The sequence below is a fragment of the Anarhichas minor genome, unplaced genomic scaffold (genome assembly GCF_050575085.1).
Source record: "Anarhichas minor isolate MPS153535 unplaced genomic scaffold, ASM5057508v1 ptg000079l, whole genome shotgun sequence".
Classification (NCBI taxonomy): domain Eukaryota; kingdom Metazoa; phylum Chordata; class Actinopteri; order Perciformes; family Anarhichadidae; genus Anarhichas; species Anarhichas minor.
The window spans coordinates 2,862,393-2,890,118 of record NW_027466525.1 but is presented as its reverse complement, the minus strand read 5'-3'; the positions used below and the strand labels follow the sequence as shown (position 1 = coordinate 2,890,118).

The following is a 27,726-nucleotide window of genomic DNA, read 5'->3' as shown; positions in this document are numbered from 1 at the left end:
CTCATGAATAAATCCTCACTGAAACAGACTGATTTGTCATTTTACTTATTTTACATAATGCTGTGCAGTAACACTCACACATCTGTAGAAAGTCTGCTGATGCATTTACCAGATGTGTGTTACTGTGAGCCTTGAGGTAGTGATATACGGGGACGAACAGACAAGTGCAATACATCACGTCCCCCTGTTAGCCTTCAAATGTGCACAGAGACACACATATCCATCAACACACACACACCCAACAACTCATGATGCTCTCTTCTTGCTTCGTACATTTTGCAGCTTCTTTCAACCCATTTCTCATTTCTTCCCCATCATGCTTGCGACGCCTGTAAAGGTGCAAACATAAATTAATTTGAAGTAAATTTCACATATTTTTCTGTATATCCAAGGTGGCCTTTTAATTATTGGAGAGCCTAAGCTGAAGTTAGTGCATCTCATGTATTACCGTCACATTCAAGTCACAGAGCTGAGCATCTTTTTCTCCGAAAGATAAATACTTGGCGGTTCAAAAAAACCCAGGAGGTCGTTTAACATCACTCTCCGCTGTTCTGAAGGTATTTCCAGAATCCTCAAAGACTCTACTAATCATCTGGATGACCTTTTAGGCTTTTGTTTTTCAACATCGCCGGGCATTTATCTTTCAGAGAAAGATGTAGATGTGGAAGAGTCGTATTTAACATTCTGAACAATAATATAGCAGCAAAAAACTATTTGTCATGTAGAGATAAAGTGGAGTAATGTCGACCTGAGCAGAGAATGAAGTTGCTCTCCCTTTCTGTGTCTTGTTATCTGAGCTTCCCCTTGCTATGTTGACATAGAAACACCAGACGCGCATTGTTTAAGTGCATGTGAGCGCGCATGTGCTTGCCATAACGCCGTCCTGACCGACAACATCGTCGCAGAAGCGTAGCGCCCACCCTCCGGTTCCCCCTCAGGTAAACACTGTTGCCGCTGTTAGCCCCGTTAGCCGTCGACATGTTGAGAGCCGTTAAGAGGCAATCGAAATGCTCCCAATCTCGGATCTTGCACCTTTTAACTCTTTGACTCAAACATGGCGCTGGGAAAGCCCGGAGGTAACACAACCCGTAACACTAGAAAGATAAGTGCTTTTCCTGTTCAGCTACACAGAGACGTGTACCGGATAGGAAGTGTGACTACTATGCTGACCTTAATTGCGCAGGTGAGGCCATTGTAGCCTCTCCGACAGTGGCAGTAGTCAGGAAGGACACACCTCCCTCCGTTCAGGCACCGCTGTTTACAGACCGCTGATGAGGGAATCAATATTACAGTCAGAAATGCATCAAATACTGAGTGATAAAATATATGAATCTGTTTATTCTGACTACAAACTGATGACAAAGCTCAGGTAGGACAGAAGGTAAGTTAACTACTGTGTGTCTCTACATTACTGCATTGTTTTATCACGAATGGACTCACGTGTTTGACACTGGAGACCCTCCCAGCCGGAGGGACAGTGACAGGTGTTTGGTCCCAAACACTCGCCGCCATTTTTACACTTTTGCAGACAAACGGCTACAATGGGAAAACGGAGAGGGAGGTATGAACACAGTCTACAGCAGCTTGGCGAATGATTTTCCCTGACATTACCTGGGTGCAGTGACAAAGATGTGGATGAACTTTTTGTGACAAAAATGATTCTTACATCTATACAAACAAACATGAGATGCTTTTCCCAGTCACATCCTATTTTGGGAATGTAAAGTGTGTTAACCCGACCCTTCCAAACCCTAACATAACCCTAACAAATGGAAACAAATGCCGATTGAATACATGACACCAGTGCATGATCTCTACATGACCTGCCATGTATTTGTCGAATGTGACTAAAACGTGGGAGTCACTCACGTATGTTGCACCTCTTCCCTCTCCATCCTGACGCACAGGAGCATGCGTTGGGTCCCACACACTTGCCTCTGTTCATGCACATCGGCTCACACACACCTGGAACACATTTGATAACACGTTAAGATTAACATATTGAGTTGTAAGCTGCCGGCGGAAGGTATCACTTGAAACAAGTCAGTGATTGTACTCACTCTTTTGACACCGTTTTCCTGTGTAGCCTTCAGGGCAGGAGCACACATTGTTCCTCATACACTGACCTCCGTTCTTACAAGGAGGGCTGCATACAGCTGAAAAACACAACGATATAAAACTATACAAATACCAGGAGGCTCATAGAAATGTATATCAGAGACTTGAACTCTGACATAACATCCAACCTCTTGTGCATACTTATGTCATAAAAAGTACAAACATTTCTGCAAAAACGTGAAAAGCATCTGCATCTTTTAAACTGGTGCGTTCGATAAGACAGAAAGCCCGTCAGCGAGGTCTGTGTAGCTGACCCTGGAGTGGAGTTAAGTATGTCTGTCAGCAGGGATCATTGAATAATCACCATAGTTTTAGTGAAAATAAACCCTCTGCACTGCATCTTTTTAAAAGCCAAGTATGCTGGCATGTTTGTATCCAAAGTACAGATATTTCTGGCAATTGTCATTCTTTAAATCGAACATTTCTACACCAAAAAACACAACTATTTCGTGCCACTGAAACAGCTTTTGGGAAACTCTCCATAAAACTCTTAATTGAAACCCAGACTAAAGAAATTCTTCTGGGTTTTGCAGTTTTGTGACCCACATTGAATAAATGTTAAAGGGAACACAATGCTCTTAAATGGATAAGTAATTCACCAGAGGAGGAAAAACAGGAGTTTAAACTAGAATCTCCTCGCGGTTGAACGCCTCTGTCGAGTTTACACCCACGTCCCAAATGTCATCGCTTCATCATTTTATCCTACGAGACATTTTTGTGAAAATGTAAACATCAGCGTATGAATTATTGAGTTATGGCCGAACACATCGTGACCTTTTGACCACAAAATTATAATCGGCTCCTCCTTGATGAATTCCCTCCTGGCGATCCTGAGATATGGCATTCACGAGAATGGGACGTACGAACCGACGGACAGACAACTCGTAAACAAAATGCCTCCAGACACAGCTGTCGCCACCGCGCAGGAATAATAAAAAGCCAGTGTGAGCAACCCAACACATCTCTTCAACTCTGATTGCTACTGCATTGAAGAGTCTCCTCAAAGGGCTGCTCCTAGTAGCTGAAATGGAATCAGGATTCAAATTTCCTGCACACTCGCTCTCTGAGGTCGAACAGCAGTGCAGTAAAATGTGTCAGCGTGATAGATATTCATCACAGTTTTTACCGATTTGACACTGAGAGCCGTAGAAGCCGCTGGGACAGGCACAGATGTTGGGCTTCGTGCACGTTCCTCCATTCAGACAGACGGGGTTACAGAGAGCTGTGGAGGACAAAGGAGCCACGTTTAGATCTCACACATTTAAAGCCTGCATGTTATAAGATTTACTGTACTGTCAATGTGGTCCATGAAATATTAGATGTGCAGAAAGCTTTTTGGTAGAAACATCACGTAACTGCGGCGTGAATTCACACTTGGTGTCAGGTGTCAGGTGATGTACCTGAGTTACATGTTGGTCCGTACCAGCCGGGTTTGCATTTGCAGACATCAGGAGAAACACATTCGCCTCCGTTTTCACAGTGCCTGTTACACACCACTGAAACGGATAAATAATTATCATGCACACTTCTAGATGTGCCATTTAAAGAAAGTGACGTCAAAGCTGATTTACAGATGAGCCATGCAGCGCAGAACCAGTAAAGACATGAACACTCGACTCTTACAGTGAAGTCTAAAGGACCTGGGAAAGTGACACATTTCATTATTTTGGCTTCTTTTAATTAATCATAGAACAGTGACTGAGGTTTAGGTGCTGCCTTGAAGCTACAGTTGGTAACATTAATAAAAATAGCTTTTTTGTTCAAACTGTCACTTCATCCTGACGGTAGTACATGAGACAGATAATCAGTGAAAAGATCTGTGCAACTAATGGGATTTGCAAGATTCCACTGCACCCAAAGGAACGTCTGAAGCTTGCAAATATACACAGTATATCTCGTTTGTCTAAAAACTCAAATCTGCTGGTTGCACAGCTCCAGATAGCACAAAGCCACAACTTGTTATTTTCACACTTTTGGGGGTTTTGTACATATTAAACAAACAAGATTTAACGTGATAATTAGTGAGCTTTAGAGGTCTTTGCCAGGCTAGCTGTTTCCCCCAGATTCTCATCTAACTCTCGGCAAGAAACTAATTTCCCGTATGTTCAACTATTTCTTTAAAATCAGCACTTTCCCCTCAGAGTCATTGTGTTATTTCAAAGTGTGTCACTGTTCTACTTACAGACAGCACTGTACATCTCACAGACTGCCACTTTAACACAAATCGTAAACACATCGGAAGCTGCTTCCCCCGGTCAAAGTACTTAAGCGACATCTCACTGATTTCACATCTGGGTCCCACGTAGCCGTAGGGGCAGGTGCACAGGTTTCTGGCCAGACAGGTGCCTCCGTGTTGACAGGGCGGCTCGCAGCTCGCTGCACGCACACACGGTTGAGACAACAACACAGGGATCCTCGTCAGTATTCTGTGTGTGTCGGCATGTTAGACAGGTGTGAATATGAGCTCGGGTTTACCTTCCTCACAGGTGGGCCCGCTGTAGCCCGCGGAGCATTCGCACACATCAGGTTTCACACACTTCCCCTGGTTCCTGCAGTCGGGTCGACACACGGCTGAGAGGGGAGAAAAGTGGCGACGAGATGAATGAGGCGATTTAACGGTAATGCGGAGCACTCCGAGGTTAACCGTCTTAATAACTGAGCGAGTCGCAGAGGTGCATTCGAGAATGATTCAATTTAACAAACTTGTATTCCAGCACCGAAATAAACAATGCGGGCTCCATCAACATGTTTTCCCTCTCACCGATATGACAGCTGTAGCCGGTGTAGCCTTCCTTGCAGGTGCAGGTGTTGGGCAGAGTGCACTCCATGTTCCTCCCACACTGGTACCTGCACACAGCTGGAATCAAATCATCGAGTTTACTTGAAGAAATCCACTCATGATGGGCGGAAATCTACTCTCACTGAAACAATGAATTACCTCCTAAAGTAACGTATCCTGCAATGAAAACACCAAACATCTGGTAGCTCGAATACCTTTGGATATTTTTAACTGGCGGTCAAACAAATGTAAGCAGATAGAGGGAATCATTTGGGGGCTGGGGAAACTTGATGAATGCTGTCATTATACTTTTAACATTTTAAAGCTGCATGATGTAACTTATGCTGAACAGTGGCCACTGTAGTTAGTGTACGGTAGGTGACTAACTACGGATGAGTACCTCAAACAAGCCCACTTCCAAACATCTGAAGTGTCCCTTAAAAAGAGACACAAGATGCCTTTCTACTTATTTTTAAATGTGCATTATTTCAGTTAAGTTATGCTCTCTTTTATTTTTCTTTGAATATTCTCACATGCTATATTATAGATATCATTTGACACATTTTCCCATAAATATCTGATGTGTTTTTCCCATAAATACCAAGAGTTAGTGATGTAAAGTGTTGCGAACAGCTGTGATTAAAACAGCCTCACATAGAAATAATATAATGTAGACAAAGATGATGGGATTTGCATATAATTTACATAAATGTGCCAGAATCAGAGGCACAAAGACGTATTTTACTTTGTCTCACACTAAAGTGCATCTTCTATTTGACACGATGAAGGAATGATATAATCAAACCTGTTGTTTTTACGACTACGTTGACACTACGTACCTTTACACGTGACTCCGTCTCCGGTGTAGCCGTACGGGCAGCGTCCACACCTGAAGGACCCGGTGATGGTGGGCTCACAGGGAACACCGTGGAAGCAGGGTGAGTCGGCGCAGGTCACATGGTGACCCCGTTTGACCCCGGTGGTGAGGTCGGGGTGCAGCTCCGCCTCCGCTGGGACGTCTGTGGACGAAACTCTCCCGATACTGGGGATGGTGGCCTCTGGTCTCGTCCTCCTGTCAGGGGCTCGTCTGGGAGGCGATGAAGACGATGAAGAGGAGGTGGGAGTCATTTCCTTGCTGGAATTTGATTTGGTGATGTAAATATGAGCATCTGCTCCGCTGGAGACTGTCCCCTGACCTGTAAAATACTGGAAGTTAGAGGACATGACTTAAAAAACACAAATATACATCAACATTAAAACACCTTTGATAACCAACTAATATTACATAGTTGAAACTTGCTTGAGGATTTTCAAACTAAACTATTTTTATATATATATATATATATATATCCTGCTGTTAACCATCAAAAAGTACACAACATGGCCCCCACTGTCCATTCACCCGCATCAGTTATAAATTGAGCGAATTGCTTCGCTTCACTCTCACCTGTCGTCGTGCACGTGCGTCCGTTTCCATGAAGACCAGTAGGACAGCGTCCGCAGACGAAGCCCGCTGAGACGTGGGTGCTCTCGAAACAATGAACTCCCGGGTGACACGGCCGCCTGGAGCACGCCGACGAGCCCGAGGGTTTGGGCCTCGAGGAACCCTGCTGCACTCGTGCTGGTGTGGTCATCGCTTTGACTGGAGGGGCACAAAATGGATGAAAAACAATTTATTGAATAACAAAAATATAGAACATCTCCGACCTGGTCTATCCTAACTATCCATTACTAACATGAGGACTTACGTGTGCAGATCTTCCCGTCACCTCTGTATCCTTGTGGGCAGACTCCACAGACGAAGGAGCCGAATGTGTTGTTACAGCCCACTCCGGGGAAACAAGGCTGAGAGACGCACTCGTCTTTGTCTTCTCGACATGTACGGCCTGAAAGCACACGTAACACCGGGCACGACTTAAAAAACAACTGTAAACAATGAAAAGGGAAGAAATCGGGTGACATACCTTGATTGTATACTGCAAGTGAAGCACATTAGAGGAACAATACGTTTTTTTTAACTACAGTGCACAACTTAAAAACCAAGATCCAGGTTGTGAGATTAAACCTTCTAAATGGCAGCTTGAACTTCTGCAGGAGAATCAGTGTTTCTGTAATTCCTCTGGGCATCGATAAGGTCAACAAGGTCACACATCACTTAATATCCCCTTCAAAGTGCAGCCCTGCAGACACAAATCTACTGAATCAGAATAGCTTCTAAGCCTTTTACTGTTGGGTGGTTTGAAGGAAACAGCTGTGCAGGTTGATCCCTACCTGTCATTCCAGGCGGGCAGATACAAGAGAAGGAGTTGGGTCCGTCAGTGCAGCGGCCCAGCCTGCAGGGGTTAGGCTTACAGTCATCAACGTCCACCTCGCACCGTCCACCTTTAAATCCATCGAGACACACACACAGGTACTCTCCGCTGCCGGGGGGGAGGACGACGTTGGTCACACAGGAGGCTCCGTTCAGACATCCACAGGAGCGCACAGACACCTGGAGGAGAGGTTTGTAATCTGAAAACAATGAGGTGGCAGACAGGTCGTGTATTTCATGCACCTGGCTTTAGGTGTTCTTTAGACTTTCTGTATTCCACAATGACCCCTCGAGGAGGATTATGAAAATAGTAGAGCAGAGAACGTCACATCATTAGCGCCCTCTAGTGGGAGGAAGAAACAAAGGTTCATGTATCAAAGGCTGTGGTGGGCTGCTGACCCAAAGTTTGCCTCTTTTGGACTCCGAACCTGTCTTAAATGACACTCACCCCTCCCTACCTATATATATATATATATATAAAAATAATATAAATGCAGAAAAAACAGCATCCACATCGTTTATAATCAATAATTGTACATTATTATTTAAGCTATAGAAAGGGGTAGGACCTTTGAAGTGCCTACTCCTTTGCGAACATACAATATTTATTTCTTGGTTTAGTTTATTTAGAATTAGCTGGACATGTTTATTGTTCATTTTAATGGTGATTCTTTTTTAGTTTTTCTTATTATTTGTTCCAAGTTTGAAATAAAATCCATCTATCCATTTATAAAACCATTTATTTCTAACATCTAGACTACTTGAACTTAACTCTCCACTGTTCACTAACCCCTAACTGTATTCTGTACCACCTCACAAACATATACGTAGTGGGTGTGAAGCTGTACGGTAAGGACTGTTCACGTCACAATACGTCACACAAGAGAAACAACAAACCCAGCATCACCTGTACGGAGGCTCTGGTTTCAGCGTTACAGTCGTCCGTCACAGTAAACTGGAAAGTGTGCGTGTCTGTAGTTTCAGCTGAGGCCTTCCACATCAGCAGGCCGGCCGGAGACAGAGACGAGCCCTCGGGACCCGATGCCAGGGTGAAGAGCACCGCCGAGCCCTCGGGGTCCCGGGCTCGCAGCTGGTAGATGAAACTCTCTCCCTGGAAGGACCGGAGACCAAACGGCAACGACTGGAGCTCCGGAGGCTCGTTCTCTGATGTGAAACACGAAGGAGGGAGGGAGGGAGTGAGAGACTGGAGAATAAAGCGATGAGTGAGGCATGATGAGGTGAGTGACAGACTGTGTGGAAAGTTCTCCTTCTGCAGACCCAATTTGTCTCACATTCAAACATTTTAAAACGTAAGAAGAAGACATCTTCTGACAGAGCTCAAACAGCACAATGGCTCGGCAGTTATCTTATGATTTTAGCTTATCATTAACGTATCTGTATCGGCTCATATTGGCCAAGCAATTACAAGAAATTGCAGTATAGAAAATGCAAACGAAAAGAGTAAAAAGATAAATTTTGTGAGACTATTTCAAATTTAAAAAAGGAATTTAATGTTCATAACGCGGCCTTTCTTACACCACACAGTGCTGAATGAAGCACCTTTATAATAGCTCCAATTTTTATAGTCTTATTTTTCTCAACATAACATCAGCATATTTTTATGGTATTTGTTGTTGTGGTTTATAGTATTTTCTGGCTTTATTCAGAGGGATCAGTGGAGAGTTTACTGGCAATGATATGAGAGAGAGGATGTGACGTGCATATTGTATGTGTCTGATTACTAATTTCATTTGATGCCAAGTGTTTACAATGGACGTTATTTGCTGTTTCTGATGTTAATCTTTCAACTGTGACACGACCCGCTCAGTGCACGTCCTGGTTGAAACGTACAGATTTAAGGAATGCGTGAAAAATGTTTGATCATGTTTAACTTTCAGGATTTTTTGACTCTAAAACATCAGCATCAGCCTTGAAAGTATAGATCAGACTCTACATTTGAATAAATAAATGAATCATTCATTGACTGCATGCATGAAGAATTGATTTGTCAATAATCCGCAGCGCGTCCTGGTATCCTCATCAGTCAGACCAGTGATCTGGCTGCACCGCTTGACCTACTTTCAGGTGAAGTCGGCCAGAAAGAGTAACAGCGAGGTGAGCCGTCCTCGTATCAGCGCCGGGGGACTGAAAGCAAACTTCAATGGCTCCAATCTGCACAGAGCTGCTGACAAATGATCAAAACAGCCCGGAGCCACGACCAGCTGCAACACTCGGTGACGGCCGTCCCACAGCAGCTCTACTGCGACACATTCAAATCTTTTTTTTTTAATCTCACATCGTGTACGGTGTCGTCTAGACTCCCTGAGACAAACCAGGTGAGAGTGATAAAGTACGTACTCTCCGCTAGGGACCACGTGTGTTTGGACGAGTCTGGGCGACATGTGAGGCAAGGGCTGCTGGGATTGGACTCCCCCTCACTGTAACACAGGCTCTCAATGCTGCAGGTCTTCTCCTGGGAAGCAAAGACAATAAATAAAACAATTATGTTCAGTGTTTTATTTCTCTTTGAAACAAACCGCCTTTCATGACATAAAGCATGCTCAACCCTGACCCGCCTCAGTGAGGCACAAATTTATTTAAAAATAACACTTTATCAAACAAAATAATCAAAATCTACATCCTCTAATCATAAATATGTAACTGATATCAAAAAATGAAGCAAAATAAAAACATGATTATCTTGTTTTTCTATGTTTTATATTATTGTAAATTAATATTGAAAAAAACACGTTTTTTTAACCATGTTTTACCATTTTAATCTCCATTATGCCTTCTGATTGTACTTGTTTTTTTTAACTGTGTTGTGAATAAAATGGACCTGAACTGACTGACAGATATAAATATAGACAGTTAGAGGACGAAGGAAAGCTGGAGATACTGCTACTGTTGGATCTCTGTATTAAATGAACACCACTATGAAGAGAGCCGTCTCACCCTCAGGGTGCAGAGGACGTCGGTGTTGACGCTGCAGATCTGGCAGGCTCCGTCGTACAGAGTCAGTACTTTGGCGTTACTGAAGCTGTAGCCGTCGTTGGAAACCTGCCATCAGCAGAAGCTTGATTACTGTGAATCACTGGGAAAAGGCATCAAACAAATAAACTGAACCGTACAGCAGTGAGGTGAACTGCAGTCGCACACACTGGGTCAGTTTCCTTGAGGTGGACTATAGACACGATGCTGGACCTGTTTACCAAATCTAACTGCTGTGAAAAAGTATTCCTACACTTGGCAGTTTAGTACACAAATACATTTCCAATTTTTCACACTACTGAGTTAATTTCTTCTCCTAAACCACGTCAAGCTGGAGTCTGTGGACGCTTTCCACAACTGAAGCCAGCGTATAAAAACCAGCAAACATTCACATCTGTCAGCTTTTCATTACTTCAGTGCAGATTTACTGTATGATCTCATATTAGGAGATTTTGAGCTAATGAAATAACCTGCAAAATAATAACAGAATTGTCATTCTTAGTTTCAAGAAGGATTGACGATGACGACAGAGGAAAGAAAGGAGGAATAAAAGCTTGCAGAGAGAAACCTGAGTAGGAGACCAGATCAAGTGGTCGGGATAGATCTTTTTACAGCAGAAATGGTTGGAGACGTGACTAACTTTGATCTGCCAGCGAGCCAGTGGTCGGTTTGTCTCCGTCTCCTGGTCCAGGCCTGCAGGAGCCCGACTGTCCTCCAGGGGGAGCTGGCACTCCAGATACGTCACATCCAGAAAGACGGCCAGGACGAACTGGGACTCGTCCAGAACCCAGTCCCCATCCTCGAACTGGACAAGAGACACCGAGGGAGAGAGAGAGAGAGAGGGTGCGAGAGAGAGCGAGAGAGAGAGAGAGAGAGACATGGACAAAATCTAAAAGACTCCCGCATTAACCGTTTCACGCTTGTGCGGGTGTGCAACTCGTCCGTACGAGTCAGAAATGTTTTAAATATTAAGGTTAAGGTTGTTTTTTTGATTCTGCGTTCATCGTGGAGCTACATCAGCTGTCTCACAGTAACCCAGTAACAAACTTTCATGAGTCGTCCTTTGCAGTGTAGTTTGTTGTGTACTGAGGCAGTTGAATGAACTGACCAGGTTTTCCCAACTATAATTGTAATTTGTAGCTGTTCCTCTGGTCTGGTGAGAACTGTATGCGCTCCCTCTACCTGTTCCCTCCCTTTCCTGTCACCTATGCCCCTCCAAGACAGCACTGCAAGACATATCTCAACAAATCAAGATGACATGCCAAGAATAAACATAAATGGTTCCTACGGGAATAAAGAAACAGAACAAGAAGCAGAGACAAAGTACCTTTTCTTTTACAAACTCACACTTGAGCTCGTAGGAGTCCTTGAAGCCTTGACCGTGGACCTGGACGGTGGCGCAGTCTCCCTGTCGCACATCACACAGACCCTCCTTCTCCAGCTCGGTGATCTCTGGGATCTGGTCTTCACAACGTCAACAACAAAAAGAGCATTTTATTGTTCGTAGGTCAATTGAATGACATTATAAGTAGTTTTGCTTGTTTAATTTAACGCACTATGCGTTGTAGCTTTTGTTTTGTTTTGATATTGGTTTTCTTTAAGAGTTTGGGGTATTTTACAGTTGAAAAATACAGTTGTCAGTGCTCGCTGACTATGGAATGGAAATTAAATTCTTTAGCACCTCAAACATATTTGGCATTTTTACCGATATGTCCGCAATAAGGGAATAAGAATGTTTATTTAGTATTTTACCAGAAAGCACACTGCAGTCATACGACCCAAATCCTGGGAAGCAGACGCAGCCCCACTCTGAGCACTGGCCGTTCCCGTTGCACAGATTGGGACACTTGAGGACAGCCAGAACATCCTGGTACTCCTTTTCTCTGCTCCTCTCCTCCGTTAGCCTCCTCTCACACTCGTTCTCCAGCAGCGGTGCAGTTGCGTTCAGCCACGACTGCTCGTCCTTCAGCTGTAGGTCGGTGACGCACATAGCCGCCGCGCGGCTAATTATCCACTCCTCTAACAGGCGCCTGCAACCCAACGCGATGCTCGAGCCCGCCACGGCCTGCTGGCACTGAGTCCTGGCCTGCTGCTCGGTCAGGCCAGAAGGTGTGGGCCACTTGAGGGAAGAGTCGGGTGGAACCACCGCTTCGTGGTCCTCTGAGAAAAAGTAGGTGAAGCCCTCCAGATCAGACTGGCTGAGGCTTTGGTGCGGAGAGTTGGAAACGTAACGGTGGGTCTGACTCTGGCTGTGAGCCGAGGTTGAAGCTCCGTCCCTGCGCGGCCGAGCATCACCACCTCGACCCTGGGTGTTGTGACTGGAGCGACCCGGAGGCAGCGGCTGTCCGACGCTTCCTTCGTCTTTGAGCAGCTCCACCGAGCCGATGTACTCCGCCGTGACGTCCAGAGTGGGGATGACACCGGTGAGGTGCACGTTGCCGTGATGGGAGCAGGTGGAGTCGGAGGAGGTGGCTGGTTGAGAGCCGGCTCTGGGGGATGTGAGGCGGGGCCCGGCCTGACAGCTGCAGTACTTGCGGGGGCTCAGTGCGCTCAGGTGGGACGGCACGGTGTCAAACAGGCTGCTGCCTGGAGGGAGCCTGACAGAGGAGAGGAGAGGAGAGGAGGAGAGGAAAGGAGATGTCAGGGAGGAGGAACCAGGGTCTGACAGGAGAGTCTTTGCAGGGCCTGATAGAGGGCCCTGTGCAAACGCAGTTGATATTGTGAATAGCAAAGTAAATTCCTTATATGTCCGTATCAAAAGGCCAATCAGAGTTCATCTGGCAGGATTAAAGTTTCTTTATCTCCATAAGTCGGCATATCTCTGCTCCTAACAAGCACTACCAACATTTTTGTGTCAACTGACGTAAAAAAGCACTGGGTTCCTGTCATTTCGCTAACTTATACTTCCTCGCGTCCCCCCTCGTGGAGGATCTTCCAATCCCTTAAATGCGCCTCGAGGAGACGAGGAGCTAGGAGAGAGGAGGCTTCCTATGCCGGAAGTCATTTATCAAGTGGCGTGATGTGTGAATGCCACACCTCCAAATTCAATCATTCTTCATGACCGGTTAGCATAAAGAAAAGCACCCACTGACCTCCATTCAGAGACGAAAGCCTGCAGGTGCTCCAGTGTGGCGCCCCCTGCTGAGTGGAAGTCGTTGTCCGTCCGTCCGTCGAAGGTCCCGCAGAGGCCCTCAGTGTGGCCCCGGTCTGAACTGGGAGCTCTTAGCGTCAGACTCATTCCCCAGTCGGACACGTCGGCGCGAACGAACGCTCCAGAAGAGAAGGTCATCTACGAACAGCCAAAGATTATCACATGAAGGTTGTTGGGGCTTTACGCAGGTTTTATAGTGTGTGATGTGTGACAGTCATTGGTCTCATAATCAATTTAAATATTATTGTTTTTCCCCCAAAACATGCAATGATTTTGATTTTTGTATGTGTTGGTCAAGATATAATAAAGTAAATACTGTAATGATGTATGAACTATAAACTCTGTATAGAGAGTGTTTATTATAGAGAGTATAACTACATTAATTCAGCTGTACTGTCTCTAGACGGATGTCCTCGCTCACCGTGACTTTGCGTCCCTGGTAGGACTCGGTGATGCGGATGCCGCTCTTGCTCAGGTCTCTGTTCCTCACAGACAGGTGAGGCTTGGTCTCACCCATCTCCCCGTTGCACATGTCGAAAGCGATGACGTCGCCGCCGTCCCTCGCCACGAAGCCGCAGGCGCACGAGGCGCCGTGCACCACGCTGCCGCACTCCCACTGACGAACGTGGACCTCGAACGGCCTCGCGACGCTCTTATAGAGGACAAAGGTGCCTACTTGGTAGTTGTCATAGTGCCTGAACATAAACAAAGACACATACTCACAGATTTGTTTGCCCTCCAGCCCTTCTAGTGTAGACCATTAGATATTATCATGACAGAAAAAACATCTAATCTAAAATGACCACATGATAAAATATGCTAAATTGCAGTTAAATATAGCACATTTTCTGGTACATATAAAGTATGTTTCCTGATGAACTGAATAAGTACCTGCCATCAAATGTGATGATGTGAGGATCAGTGAAGGAGTAGCAGTAAGCGGAGGGGACGTCTCTCACTGTTATCTGAAATGACAGTTTCATTCCTATTCAGATATGTAGTGGAGAACCAACTGTACATTCCTGTACTCTAATCATGTGTTTTCATTTAAAGGCACAGTAAAAAAAGTATAAACTGAATGTGTAGAAAAATAATCCCTCTCAATCATCCCTTATGACCGACTCTAGAAGTGTGTGTCGGTGTTTGTATCTGCAGCGATGCCGCTCTCTGCCTCTATTTTCTTGTTCGGAACGTCAACCTCTATAAAAACGTGGCGACCAGGTGCCAGGAAACTACAAAAATGGCGGACACGGTGCCGAAAGAACGCAAATATAGTGAGGCGTAACGCTGAGCAGACAAAGCTCGTTTAAAACCAGATTGAATCTCGGGTTGGCGAGCACCAGAACCCTCATTGAGCCGGGGTGGAGGGGCCAACTTTAATTTTGTGTTTACAAACCCTACTCTTTAAAAAACAACAAATGTAATACAATGATGATACAGCAGGGTCACAGCATTAAAGCAGTTTGAAATAAGCTATAACCAGGAAAAATAATTTAAAAAGAGGGTTGAATAGGAACACTAAATATAGAGAGATGATGTATAAAAATCCAAACCTCTTGAATTAATAAACCATCAACAAAGTGTCATAAAATAACTGTTTATCAAATTTTAATCCGTTTACCTCAACTGGTTCTGGTAAGTACCCGTTCCAGAGAACATTCTGCGTGACGATGGATTTAACGGAGATCTGGGTTGTCCTGTTGCCATCTTTGACAAAGTCGGTGACGGGGCTGAAGTGGATCACAGCTCGGCTACAAACCCCGTCCCTACAGGGGCCCCGGGACAGATCCACCACACAGGAGGACAGAGACAGATCTGCACCCAACACACCCTCATCTGTGACACAACAAGGAAGGAGGTGCTGTAAATGTTTTGTAAGCTGCACACGAGCTATGATGACTCAGCAGTGAGTCCTCACCTGTACTGCTTGTGCTGAGCTGCAGAGACAGAGTGCACTGCTCTGTGGAGGACGACTCCTCCAGACATGGGACAGGAACTGTGCTCTCCACCACCAGCTCGTACAGCCTCCCATCCTCAGACACACTGCTCTGCTCTGGTCGTAGCTGCACATAACAGTCATAAAACTGGTGAGCCCCTCTATACATAGAGCCTTCATCACCATCGCATGACATTCAGAGGCAGAGAGAGGAACAAATAAACTCTTTAGCCAACAAGCTTTTGTGAGAGCATCAGCTTACAGGCTTAAAGAAAGAGGAAACTTCAAAATCTAAAGGAAATATACTGTAGTTTGAGATTGATTCATTTGTGATAAATGTTGACTGTCAGCAAGAAAGCATCATAATATAACTTTGGACACAGCCCGGCTAGCTTTCCCCCCCGCTTCCAGTCTTTATGCTAAGCTAAGCTAACATCCTCCTGGCTCTAGCTCCATACGCACAAATATGAGATTTATATTAATCTTCTCTTGTAACGATCTGCGTGAAAGATAACTGCAGTAATTCCAAATTCTGAAATATTACTTTCAATATATCCAGCGAACCATATGCAGTCACTTATTCTTCGTTGAATGTATACATACGTACATATAATTAAAACCTACAGACAGAACCACACGGACATGCATGCAGAAATATAGAACTGCTCAAACAATAGTCACACACTGTTCATTGAGAGACACCACACACATAAATAGTTATGATATACCATAATCCCAGCAAAGAACTCCTGACTTTGCACTGAAGCACCATGAACGGTGGGCGAGTCCAAGAAGAAGCTGGAGCTGGAGCAGTAAATCTGAGAGAGGGGGAGAGATTTGTTGAACAATTAACAAATATGAATTGTTTTGCCTACATTGAAGAGAGAGAGAGAGAGAGAGAGAGAGAGAGAGAGAGAGAGAGAGAGAGAGAGAGAGAGAGAGACAGAGAGAGAGGGAGGGAGGTGTTCGTTTATTATATAACTTTCTCCCACCGGTCTGAAAACGTTCAAATTTGAGAATATTTTCTTTTGGTTCATCTGTTTTTATTCCAATTATTATTATGGCTATAGGTGTGACACTGGTCCAGTATTGCCCCCCCCCCCCCCCCATCCCCCCTTTATTCCACTAGAAGTAGAACTGATTGTGAAGATGAACTGGACTCTGCATCCCACCTTGTCCCCCAGACGGAGGTTGAAGCCGTCCAGTTCGATGTAGGCGGAGGTCTGGATGGTGGTCTCCCGTTTGAGCTCCTCCTTCCTGCCCTCAAGGGAGAGGCGGGACCAGGCCACCACGTAACCCAGGGAGCTGTTGGAGCTGCTCCCAAAGCTGCACCTCAGGTAGACGGAGGTTCCCGTCACCTCCGAGACAATCACTGGTGCAGATGGAGCGGGAGGCTGCTTTGCTGACGGGAGAGAAGCAGAAGGAGTGGGTAGATTAGTGGAGTCCAACACGTGTTTTAGATTAGATGATGTCTGTGCAATTAATTCTCCGCATGTTGGTAGTGTAGACACCAAAACAGAGGAGGAAAAGGAAGTCAACACAGCTGCTTTTGAGCCTTTATCAAAGGGCCAGTGTGTAGCTTTTAGGGGGACCGATTGTTTCATCTGAAAGTAAGAATCGTTGTGTTTTTGTTAGCTTACAATGAGCCTTCATCGGCATCTGGAGCGGGTCCTCTTCACAGAACTGGCTGCCATGTTTCTACAGTAGCCCAGAACGGACAAACCTAACACTGACTCTAGAGAGGAGCTTTCACGTTTTCACGTCTGGCATCGTAGTTCTTCTACACGCTTGGCACACGGGAGAAGTTTCAGTCGGTTGCAATCTGCAACCTCACTGCTAGATGCCGCCAAATCGTACATACTGGCCCTTTAAGAAATCAGGATCCTAAACTGTAAAATGATGTGGACATCTTGTCTCCATACATCTTGTACTTTTTGATCTGGAGCTGTTTTTTTGGTTCAGGCAAGGACTATTACTTCCAAGTAATGGAAATCTTTGTGGCATCAGTTTGGGAAAGGCCTGTGCACAAATCCAGGTCCATAAAGAGCTTGACAGGCAACAGATCCCAGACCTCGACCCCAATCAGGTTCAGATATCTTGAGCAAAGTCTTCCAAGAAGAGAGGAGGCTGTTACAGCTGCATATAAATGCCCGTGGTTTTGGCATGAGATGTATCACTATCACATATGGATTTAACGTTCATCAGTCAACATCGTCTGCTCAGGTGTTCGTGTATTTTTGGCCACAATCTGCATTCAAATGTGAGCTGTAACCCAGGTGATATATTGTAATCTTTATACAGTGTGCTCAAAGTTGGGCAGGACCATTTCTTTACTTTTGTTTATTGCTACTATTAAATGAACATCTAGAAATATAATACTGTACTAACATTTGACTGGAAACTGCTGCTAATTTCCATTCCAGGTGGATTAAATGGCAAAACTCTGGGAAAGTAATAAAACTTCTTCTAAATTAACTTTGTCACGACTGGAAAATGAAGGAAATCTGTATGCAGAGGAAAGTAGCTTATACTGAGGAAAATAAATTAATTCATGCGAGCAGTTTAGCCAGAACATATTCAGCACGGCCTGCTCTCTGAATACAAAAGTGGAAGAGAGAGCTTGGGAATTGTATTATCTAAAACAAGTTGTTGTTCAGAGGTATTTCATCTTTCTCTCATTAAACCTCGCAGCTCCTCTCCACCTCCACCAGCTTCCTAAAACCCGCCCTGGCGTAATTCCCGCCCTGGCTCAGGGCCGTCGCCATGGAGAGGAGGCCCAGCGGACGCCGGGGGGACACATGCTCAGCTCATTAAGAGGAGCGGCGAGGGGGCCGACGGTGCATTCCTCACCACATGGCAACTCCCCGACCTCCCGATCGTCGCGGTGTTTGACCTAACACGAGGAGACAAGCGTAAGCCATAAACACAGCAGCGGGGTCCTCACTTTGACATGTTCCGTCCACGTTCACCCTGTCGGGGCCGCAGCTCAGCGACGCTGTAGGTGAAGTGTCCGACATCTCTGTTAAGACAGAGAGAAGAGCAACAACGGCACTCAATTACAAATCAACGTTAATTGACATAATAGATACTATTACATGGAAGAGAAAGAGACTCTGAGTTTGTCTCTGAAGCCTCGTTCAAACACCGTTCCCGGTGAACTACTGGGATAACCTCAAAGGCACCGCTAGTGATTATCACCATTCATGCACTTCATTCAGGGACATTTTCGTCTTGCCATGCAGTACTTATGGATGCTTAACACCATAAAACTCAACAGAAGAAGAAGGAGATGGGGCAAGGCCTGATTTACGTACGCAGACGAAAACGTCTCTTAATATTTTTAGGAACAACGTTCTTGTAATTGGCGTAAACGGTGACCCCGTAAACGAGTTGGGATTAAAATAAGTCATCAGCGAAGTCTTGTGATCGGTTCGCTTGCTCCACGCAAAGCAATGTTACTGCTTTCATTCACAACACAGTCATCCCGGCTTTGTTCCCTGAAATGTTCTTAAGTCTTGAGGTGGGAAATTGGTGCTACAGGTTTACCCTGAATATTGATCCCATGCAGGAAGTGTCCACTACATGTGTGAATGTGGCCTAAAATCTTATCTAGTTTAAAAGCGCCTTATGTCGAAAAGTGTTGATGTGTATCCTAGAAAGTATGGGATAGCCTCACATTCATTACTCTGTTGTAGTTTTGTTCTAAAGATTGACATTTGAACTTTTGTCTGGTGCGTTCTCATGACATCCTCGTGTTCACATGAAGCAGATGTGAGCCGTCTGGAAGATGGCTAGCAAACATCTCCATTCGTCTTTTAGAGTCGTATAACAGGACACTTCAAACGCGTTCCAATCCACAGTTTAACTACGTTTATAAATCAGAACAAATTGTATCTTAAACTGCAGGTTTCTATGGAAACTTCTGCTTTGAGCTTTATTATCATTTTACACTCAAATGTGAAACAAACTCTGAACTAAACTGGCCACACATTCATTTCATTGGTAATCGGTCATGCTGTAAAGCTTAGTGCTGTGCTCTGAAGAGCTCTAATGTAGATGGTGTGTCAAGAAGTGTGACAGATTATTCATGTATTTCAATGCATTATGAATATGAATGTAAAGTATTATAGATTTGGGTTTAAAAGAAAGTCACTGAGAGTTGAGGTATTTTTCAGAGATGCAAAACTCTAAATCTGTATTCAAGTTAAGCTGCAAGCAGCCTGGCAAATCCTGCTTCAGTGTAATTCAGTTTAGATTTTACAGCACATAGAAAACGGTTAACAGCATGTCGTTTAGAAAACATTATCACAAATATGGATCTTTCTGTTCTGACTTACCCTGAGCGCAGTATCCCATGCAGCCCTGCGTAGGCTGCAGCAGGTAAACATAGAAGTCTCCACAGTTGCGGACGGTGACCGGGATGCGGAACATGCAGCAGTCTTTGCTGATGCCCGGGAAGAGCTGCCAGGCGGCGCAGGCCGTCAGCTGCCTCACCTCCAGGGGCCCCGGCAGGGACTCACCCTCACCCAGGGACAGCCACACAGGAGCCTGAGTCCCACAGTGGTTCACCTGGATGTTTAGAGAGAGAGAGAAGAACAATAGGGAACACCATTTCACTGTCGTTTCCTCGCTATACTAAGGTTTGCTATTCTTAGCACCAGAAATGGGTAATAATTGCAGCTTTGCACCAAAGATGTCACCAACATGCATAATAACGTTTAGCTTAAATAGCATGAATCTGAAAATAGTACTTAAAGTTACTACAAGGAACATTTATTTTCTGTTGTTTTTGGCGTTCCAACGTTTACGAAAACAGTAGTGTTTCCGAGAACCAGAGTCCCTTTAGAAAACCTCTCATTTTACTGCAGCAGGGGTCTGATGCTCAATCCTAGTTCTGGTACTACCGTTCCTCCCTTCCCTCAAGCGGCCCAGCAGTAAGGCCTGGGTCTCCTGCAGCGTGGTGTTGGTGTTGGCTCCAAGCGGGAGCGGAGGAGCAGCGAGGCGAAGCTCTGCTCCTGGAGGAGGCGGAGGAAGAGGAGGAAGAGGAGGGGGAGACGCTGCTGCTGCTGCCGCCAGGAGCTGAGCTCTCCTCTTCCCTCCGGGGCTCCGACTGCAGGTTGAAGACTGCAGCGAAGCCGGATCTGGGTCAGTCTGCGGTGGACTGGTCGCACCAGTCTGAGCTGAAGGAGTTTCTGGTGAACCTGCATGATTTCATCTGATTTTACAGGGGAATCCCACCCGGTGGCACCGATGACAAGCATTAAGAATAACTATATTGATATAGACAATCTTGTTGCTGATGGTCTTGTTCACTGATAAAGGTCCTAAAGAGGCATCAGTATCACATTGAGGCGGTTTCATAAGCAGTTAAAAGTTCCTCACAGTAACTTCAACACTTGTTGTCACAGCTTAGTTTGATTAATCCAGCCATTTATCCGCCATCATTATAAAGACATCGCCTTATTATGTAACACATGTTCAGAGCGATCCTCTCTTCCTTCCACCGCCCACTCCTGTGGATATCTATCCCCCCAGGGAGAGCAGCGATGCCCTGGGAAGGTGGAGGGAGGCTGACACTTCAGATAGATCCTGCAGGCTCCACACAGCAGGACGCCTGCAGGAAATGAGGCCCATTCCTGCTCTCCTCATGCACTCTCTTTCATAAATATGTACTCACACACACTGATAACCGTGTCCACAAGTTCATATGTATACTTTTTTGTGAACTCAAGTTCGGAAAGAGACATGGGATATGCTTTCTGCAAAAGAAATTCCCAAATTAGTGAGACGGAAGTATCTCTCTCCAAAGCACCGGTGATGAAATTGTTTGCAGGGTGGCACAAAAGCACTGGAAAGGTCCTTTAAGACGCGTCAGCCAAAACCACAGACGTTACCAAATACTCCCGACGGTTCATATTCTGTGTGACATGCAGATCATTTACCTCCACACACTGGGTGGGCATGCTGGCCGGCTTGTCAAAGATCTGGAACTGGTACCAGCCCGGAGCGAGGGAGTGGTCGCAGATGAAGTCCTGCAGGGCCGACTCCTGCAGCCAGCTGGAGCTGAAGGTGGTGCTGCGGTAGGGGTCCTGGAGGACGGAGTGGCCGCCCGGCGCACACTCGGGAGGGGGCTCTGCAAGTCCAGCCAGAGAGACAACATGAGCACTGGATGGACACCAAGACTGTCAATACCAATCATCGAATATATGGACGGATGTCTGCGGGACAAAGAGTGAATTGTGGACGTCCTCCGTCCAGCTGGACTGTATTCAAGATAAACATGGCAAATTGAATTTCAAAGCGAGTAAAAAGGTCTGGTGCTGCTCAGTGTTGAGGTTTGCACACAGACCATGAAATGCATGAGAAAGACAGAGTTAGATTTGATCATTTACTGGATATGAATCATTTTGAGAAAAGACAAAACTGTCCTGTTACATCAAAGAGAAATATGAAGTGAACAGGAAGAAGTAGAGCTGAACATAACACTACCAGCAATTACAAAACCAGAAAATATTAAGATGACATGCAAATATATGGAAAATGTGTAACTCATTTTAGGAACAAATATCAACAATCAAAGCTCTCAACGTCATGTAAACAACTTCAGTTCCTTAAAAGCTCTGTTGACCGTCAATTCTATTCAATTTGTGGATGTCTAAAGCCAAACTAGGATGTGGGCCTGTACCCGGGGGTTTTATCGTCACTCCACGCTGGTGACAGTGATGTAAACAAAGGGAACAAGGGTGATGAAACAGAGGAGGGATTTCCTTTCACAACTTCACCTCCTTCAAAGATCCGTTTCAAAGGAAAAAACTCTAAATGTCTTGTTCAGCATTCGGTTATATTTAGTTACACCTTCTCGTGTCACTTCTGGTTGCACTTGAGGCTTCAAAACCGTAGTCCACAAACCAATGAGTGACGTCAAAGTGACTACGTCCACTTCTAACATACAGTCTACTCGTCAAAGACCATCTGGCCAAACAAACGATGTTACCACCTCATGAAAATCCTCATCACATGTGAAGTTCAAGAAAGTTGTGATGATGTTGCTCCACAAAAATAGCAGCCATCACCTCCTGCCATGAGTCAACTCTCAACACAACAGTTTCCATCGAAATTACATTTTACATGATGGAAAACCTGGAGCAGGTCCACGAGAGCTCAGTCTGGGTCTCAGTACTGACGATGGATGACAACAGCTTGGCTTCTTTTACAGAGACGCCTGAAAGGGAAACACCAGCCTGTTTCCAGACCTTTTTTAAAAGAAATGGAAAAATTCAGTCTATGAAATTATTGGCACAACTAATGACGACCAAGATTGTGAAATTAGGTGAGAGCAGAGAGGAAGAAAAAGATCCAAGCTGTAACCAGGAAGTTACCGACCGGCTTCTGTGCAGAAACCTGCAGCAACGTTTTCAGTCCCTGAGCAGAGAGGTCAAGTGTTAAGTGAAGTGAATTATTATTAATGGGTTTTCCCAGCAGGAAAGGTCAGCAGGCCAAAGGTCAAAGGAGGGCTCTTAAACACACTGTTTAAGTGCTCAGGGATCATTAGAGCGAACAGTAAAATTAAACTGGAACATCTTTCAAACTTTTGCCGAGGAGGACGTCGATGCAACCTGTGGACACGACGCTGCAGGGTTCTGTTGTGAGTCGAACGGACAGAGCGACAGAGGTGGGACCAAATCCTAAACTTTGAGTTTCGAGTCTTAACCGAAGTCATAATACGCTCTTCACCAAATGTAGAGTAATAATATAATACCTTTCCATAAATCACAAATGTTTTTTTAAATGTAAAACACGTTTGTTAAGACAAAAAGGAAAGTGCTGACATTATGCTGTTGTAGCTTAAAGCACTATTAACCACAACGGAATTAATTTAATTTTGTCAAGTTTAAAGTCATCAGATTTGTCCACACCTCTGGTTAGCGGGACAGAAGAGCTGCTCGCTGCGGATTAGTTAAGGACGAGTGAATGGAGGGAAAACAAAATGGTTATCAGCTGGAGAAGCAAAGCCAGAGACTTTGAGGCTTTTCAAGAGTTGGTAGCGACATGGTAGGGTTAGGGTTCTTTAGTTATCTTAAAGTCAAGATCAGGAAAAGACCTCAGGTGACTAAAAAGAGGTCAAGAGAGAGAGAGAGAGAGAGAGAGAGAGAGAGAGAGAGAGAGAGAGAGAGAGAGAGAGAGAGAGGCTCCAGGTGTATAGTGTGTGACCATAGAAGTCGTGACATGATGATAAAAGCATAAAGGCCACAAAAGTGTGAGCGAAGATGAAGACCCCCGAGCTGTGAACCAAGAAGCTACCGGACGTTTGTTTCTGTGCCTGACCGGAGAGGTCAAGTGAAAGGTCAGCCACAGCACAGAGCTGCCAATAGACTCTCAACAGCTGGCCGCTTCAGTCCCGATCAGCTGGACAGGAACTCTGACATCCTGTCTGCTGTGTCACCACCATGTTGGGTGAAAGAATAAGAAAGAAACTCTGCCTCCCATGGCAGCACGAAGCTGCCCATGAGACTTGGAGGTATGTGGCCTTGGATGACAGTTACATGCGGATGAGAAGGTGTCAGCTTCTTTTTGGCAGAGGGACAAAAAAACTAGCAGAGGAATCTGAGCTCTTTGGTATACAGTCATTAAATATTAGTTTTAATACAATGTTTGTATATTTTACAAAGCACATAACAACAGTCAAACTCAAGAGTTTGTGATTTACATAAAGGGGGGGGGGGGGGGGGGGTGAGCTTACCTGTTTGAGCGTGCATTACGTGAGGGAGTAAAAACGCAACGCACGGGAGCAGTTTAAAAACGCTTTCAAGTCTCATCGTCCTGCGGCGTCCAGCGCGCGAACCAAAACAGCGCGACCGAGCACCGAGCACCGGCACCGTTTATTACCGAAAGTCCTCTTCCGTCCGCTGGGAGCGACGAGGAGCGCAGCCGTCGTTTCCTTTTTATGCCAACTCGAAACCAAAGCGAAGCGGGAGGAAGTCCGTCAGAGCCCCCTCTGGTCGGTGCGATCGAAGCGGCTGTCGGCTGAACCGAGGCGCCGGACTGCAGCGGAGGACCACAGACTGCAGGCTGCATCGTCGTCGTGCGTCAGGAGGGGCGTCGGAAGGTGCACCTTCTCTTGACCCGAAACCTCCGCACATCTGCCTCTGAGCTGCACGAGTCACTACTCCACTACTAGAGTCACGACTAAAAGACTCAGCTCTCCTTCCGAAAGATCCACATGTGTTTTGATCTGAAAATAAGGCTGAAACAAACATTATTAATCCATTATTTGACGGCCAAAACATGAGACAAATACTGAAACATGACCACGTGTGCACAGAGCCAGTGGTGAAATGATATGACTATACATTTACTCAAATGACATTTTTGAGTACTTTACTTGAGTAAAAAAAAAAGACTCATATAATAATAATTATCTATTGTTTCAGCTCTAAAAGCATACAACTACATACAACAACTAGCTATACACCAACAAAGCAAAAGAGAGGACTTATACCATTATTCCATTAAAATAAAAGTCAAACATTGTCAATCAGACAAACGAACACATGAATTCTGGACATTCAAAATATTCTGTGGATCCTGATTCACTGTGAAAATAATATTTGACATAAAGTAAAAGTATAATTTTGACTATGAAGAACAGGATGTTTAGTGAAAGATGCATTTACATTTAAACTATGAACTGCAAAGTGCAAATTTGACATTTATAATATTCTATATGCAGAGATTAACCAGAGCAAAGCAACATAAACCTAAATGACTTTATTTTGTAGGCTTCTGTTTTCTGTATCACTTTGAAACATTACAGATTTGACACAACTTCATTAATTACTCTGGTCTGAATGGACTGAAGCCTGTAAAACAATCGGCATGTTTTCTCCATGTCCAAAGAAGGACATGCAGAGTGATGGTCTAATCATGGCAGTTCACAAGTGACATAAGTCAACACTCCAAACCACTAAAACAGATGGCCTACATGCTACATTTTTCATGGAGGCGGCCTCAGCCAACGAGTGGAACAGTTGGATCAGACAGATAGTCATGGTCCTTTCCAAACTGCTCGTTTTCCATTCTCACGCTTTAGCTGCAGCCGAGCGACTCAGATGTTAAGCTTCACTGGCGGGAGCTGAGGAGCTGGAGCTGATTATTCTGTCAAACACTTGAAACTGATCTCCTTAGAAGAGGAAATAAGAAACGCAGGAAGCAATCAATTTGTATTGTAAAAAAATGTAAATTCTTATTATCCAAGCATTTTGGATAAAGTAATCCTTTTTTTTTTTTGCAGTGGCTGGTTCATTCAGCGATGTTAGATGAAGAGTAGAAGAAGCAGGGAATAACATCTCGGCACTTTGGTGAGAGCTAAAAGGATAAATGAGAAGCTGCAGTTCTACAGTACAGTCAAGTATAATCCAACTATTTTCATTATTAATTAATCTACAGATTATTTTCTTAATTAACTGATGACTCGTTTTGCCTAAAAAATGTAATAAAAGAATGAAAAATGCCGACACCGAAAGTTGCACAGTTTACAATAAAAGAAAACTGAAAAAAGCGGGAAATACTCACATTTTAGGAGCTGCTATCAGCAAATATTTGGCATTTCTGCATTATTTTTAAAATATTTTATTGAGATAGTTTTTCTGTTGATTGACTAAGTATATCAGCTCTACAATAATTCTCTATATCTCACTATCTCAGAGCTGTTTGAGCTGATTTTGTTTGTTCAAACAGAATTTAACTCTGAGGTAAGTAAACTCTACTGTAGTGTTGTTGTTGTTGTTGTTTTTTTCTCAGGCTGATTATTTTGCAAACTCTCAGCAGGAGGACTATTTTTTAAATAAAGTGGACCTTTTAAGTAAACTTCGAAGTTTCAATAAAGACTGTAAGACAATATTCTGTGATAAATGACGAATAAACCTGTGGACGATCCTTCCTGCAGGTCTAGAGAGAACCAATGGGAAGCTGACAGCTGTGCAGGTCGTATACACACCGTCTTCTCCCGGTGCAACAAGGAGGTGCCTGGCTGTCTTGGTGAGACGCTCGGCTGTTGGACTCCCAGCCGGAGGAGGGACACAACCCCCCCTGCCCCCCTCGTAAATCTCCTGGACCATCAACCTGGAATAGCCATCAGGTAAAAAAACAAAACACACTTTCTTCCCGTCTGCTCATGCCTCCTCTTACACAACCGGCAATTAAATCTCAATCGACCTCCCGGATGGAAAACATCTGTAGTAGTACATGACATGAGTCTGCAGCCTTCAAGGTACATCCAGATAGTGGTCAATACATGGGGATAATTGCCTCGTTTGATTCTTTAATCTACACACACGAGCTCATCCGGTGCATTTTTCTCTCATTATAATCACACGTGGGAGAAATGGCGGCGCTGCAGTGTCCCCTGGGAAATGTGATATCAGCTAAATGATGCAAACTGTATATAATTACCTTAACCTCCACCACTGACGGGAGAACTGATTGTACAAAAGACTTCAAGTGCACAGGGAGCCGAAAAGCACATATTATACATTATTATAACGTTCTAAAAGTCCAAACGAGAACTTTCCATCACCGGCATGAAAATAAAACAAAACATAAGTTGAAATGAATCATTCTGCTCAGGTCTCTGATTTACAGCCCACCTGAGGCTACTCGTGTTCAGTAAAGGGTGAAAGTGCTTTTTTTAAAGCTCTTTGAAAGCGATGGGCTTCCCTCCCGCCACTGTTAGAAACCCCGTGGAGGAGATTCAGACAACAACGTGTCATCATTCCTCGGCTTGTGTCTTGGCAACAACAGTGGTGGAAGAAGTGCTGAAGGTGCCTGCAAAAGTTAATGTCAATCATTCAGGTGGAGAAGCCAAATCACTCTTAAATCCCATCAAGAAAAAGTAAAGAAAGGTAAACAAATAGAAGTAAAAGTACTCCTGAAGAACAATATGTTTTGTTGTTTGGGTAAAACTTTCAAAAAATCTCGGCTTTGGCTTTTTTTTTTTTTACATTTTCAGCTTTCTGATCAGCTGATGGAGGAAATAAATATGAAAGATGGAGCGAAGGAGGATGAAATGAAGGAAAGAAGTTAAACTGGCAGCATAGAGGGAAAGAAAAGATAGATAGAAAGACTGAGACAAAGTAACTTGTAACTTGAGCTCTGAGATGCAGTGATGCAGTATAAAGTCTAACCAAATGGAGATAACGTGCTGCAGGGAGGACACATTTTTGACGAGTAACTGCAATTGCCAGATCACGTCTCGTGGACCGATGTTTTAGTGTTGACGTTCAGTCATCTCATGCTCCACTTAAGACACGTAAAGGCTTTCAAATTCTCGAGGGAGATATTACTTAACGAAATAGAACAAAACGTTTAAATCTCTTTAGCTTGTGTCAGACCATATTTCAGGCATCTAAACAAAAACACACGTAAAAAAAAAACTTTGAGAC

At 44.5% G+C, this 27,726-nt stretch overlaps 1 protein-coding gene across 1 annotated transcript; it reads right to left on the bottom strand.

The window, feature by feature from the left end:
* Positions 1-1,119: 1,119 nt before the first annotated feature.
* vwde (von Willebrand factor D and EGF domains) lies at positions 1,120-24,102 on the bottom strand. Its single transcript, XM_076081129.1, has 30 exons — positions 24,027-24,102; positions 21,229-21,419; positions 19,624-19,855; positions 18,231-18,305; positions 16,459-16,688; positions 16,015-16,104; positions 15,269-15,413; positions 14,972-15,186; positions 14,242-14,315; positions 13,772-14,045; positions 13,292-13,488; positions 11,952-12,796; positions 11,527-11,663; positions 10,840-11,004; positions 10,164-10,268; positions 9,567-9,681; positions 8,116-8,372; positions 7,169-7,388; positions 6,634-6,783; positions 6,345-6,533; positions 5,737-6,093; positions 4,880-4,975; positions 4,594-4,689; positions 4,399-4,494; positions 3,519-3,614; positions 3,245-3,340; positions 2,061-2,156; positions 1,870-1,965; positions 1,441-1,536; positions 1,120-1,268 (listed from the first exon to the last, which is right to left on the bottom strand). Exons 1-30 carry the CDS (start codon positions 24,100-24,102, stop codon positions 1,120-1,122), a joined length of 5,256 nt encoding a protein of 1,751 aa, XP_075937244.1.
* Positions 24,103-27,726: the final 3,624 nt, after the last annotated feature.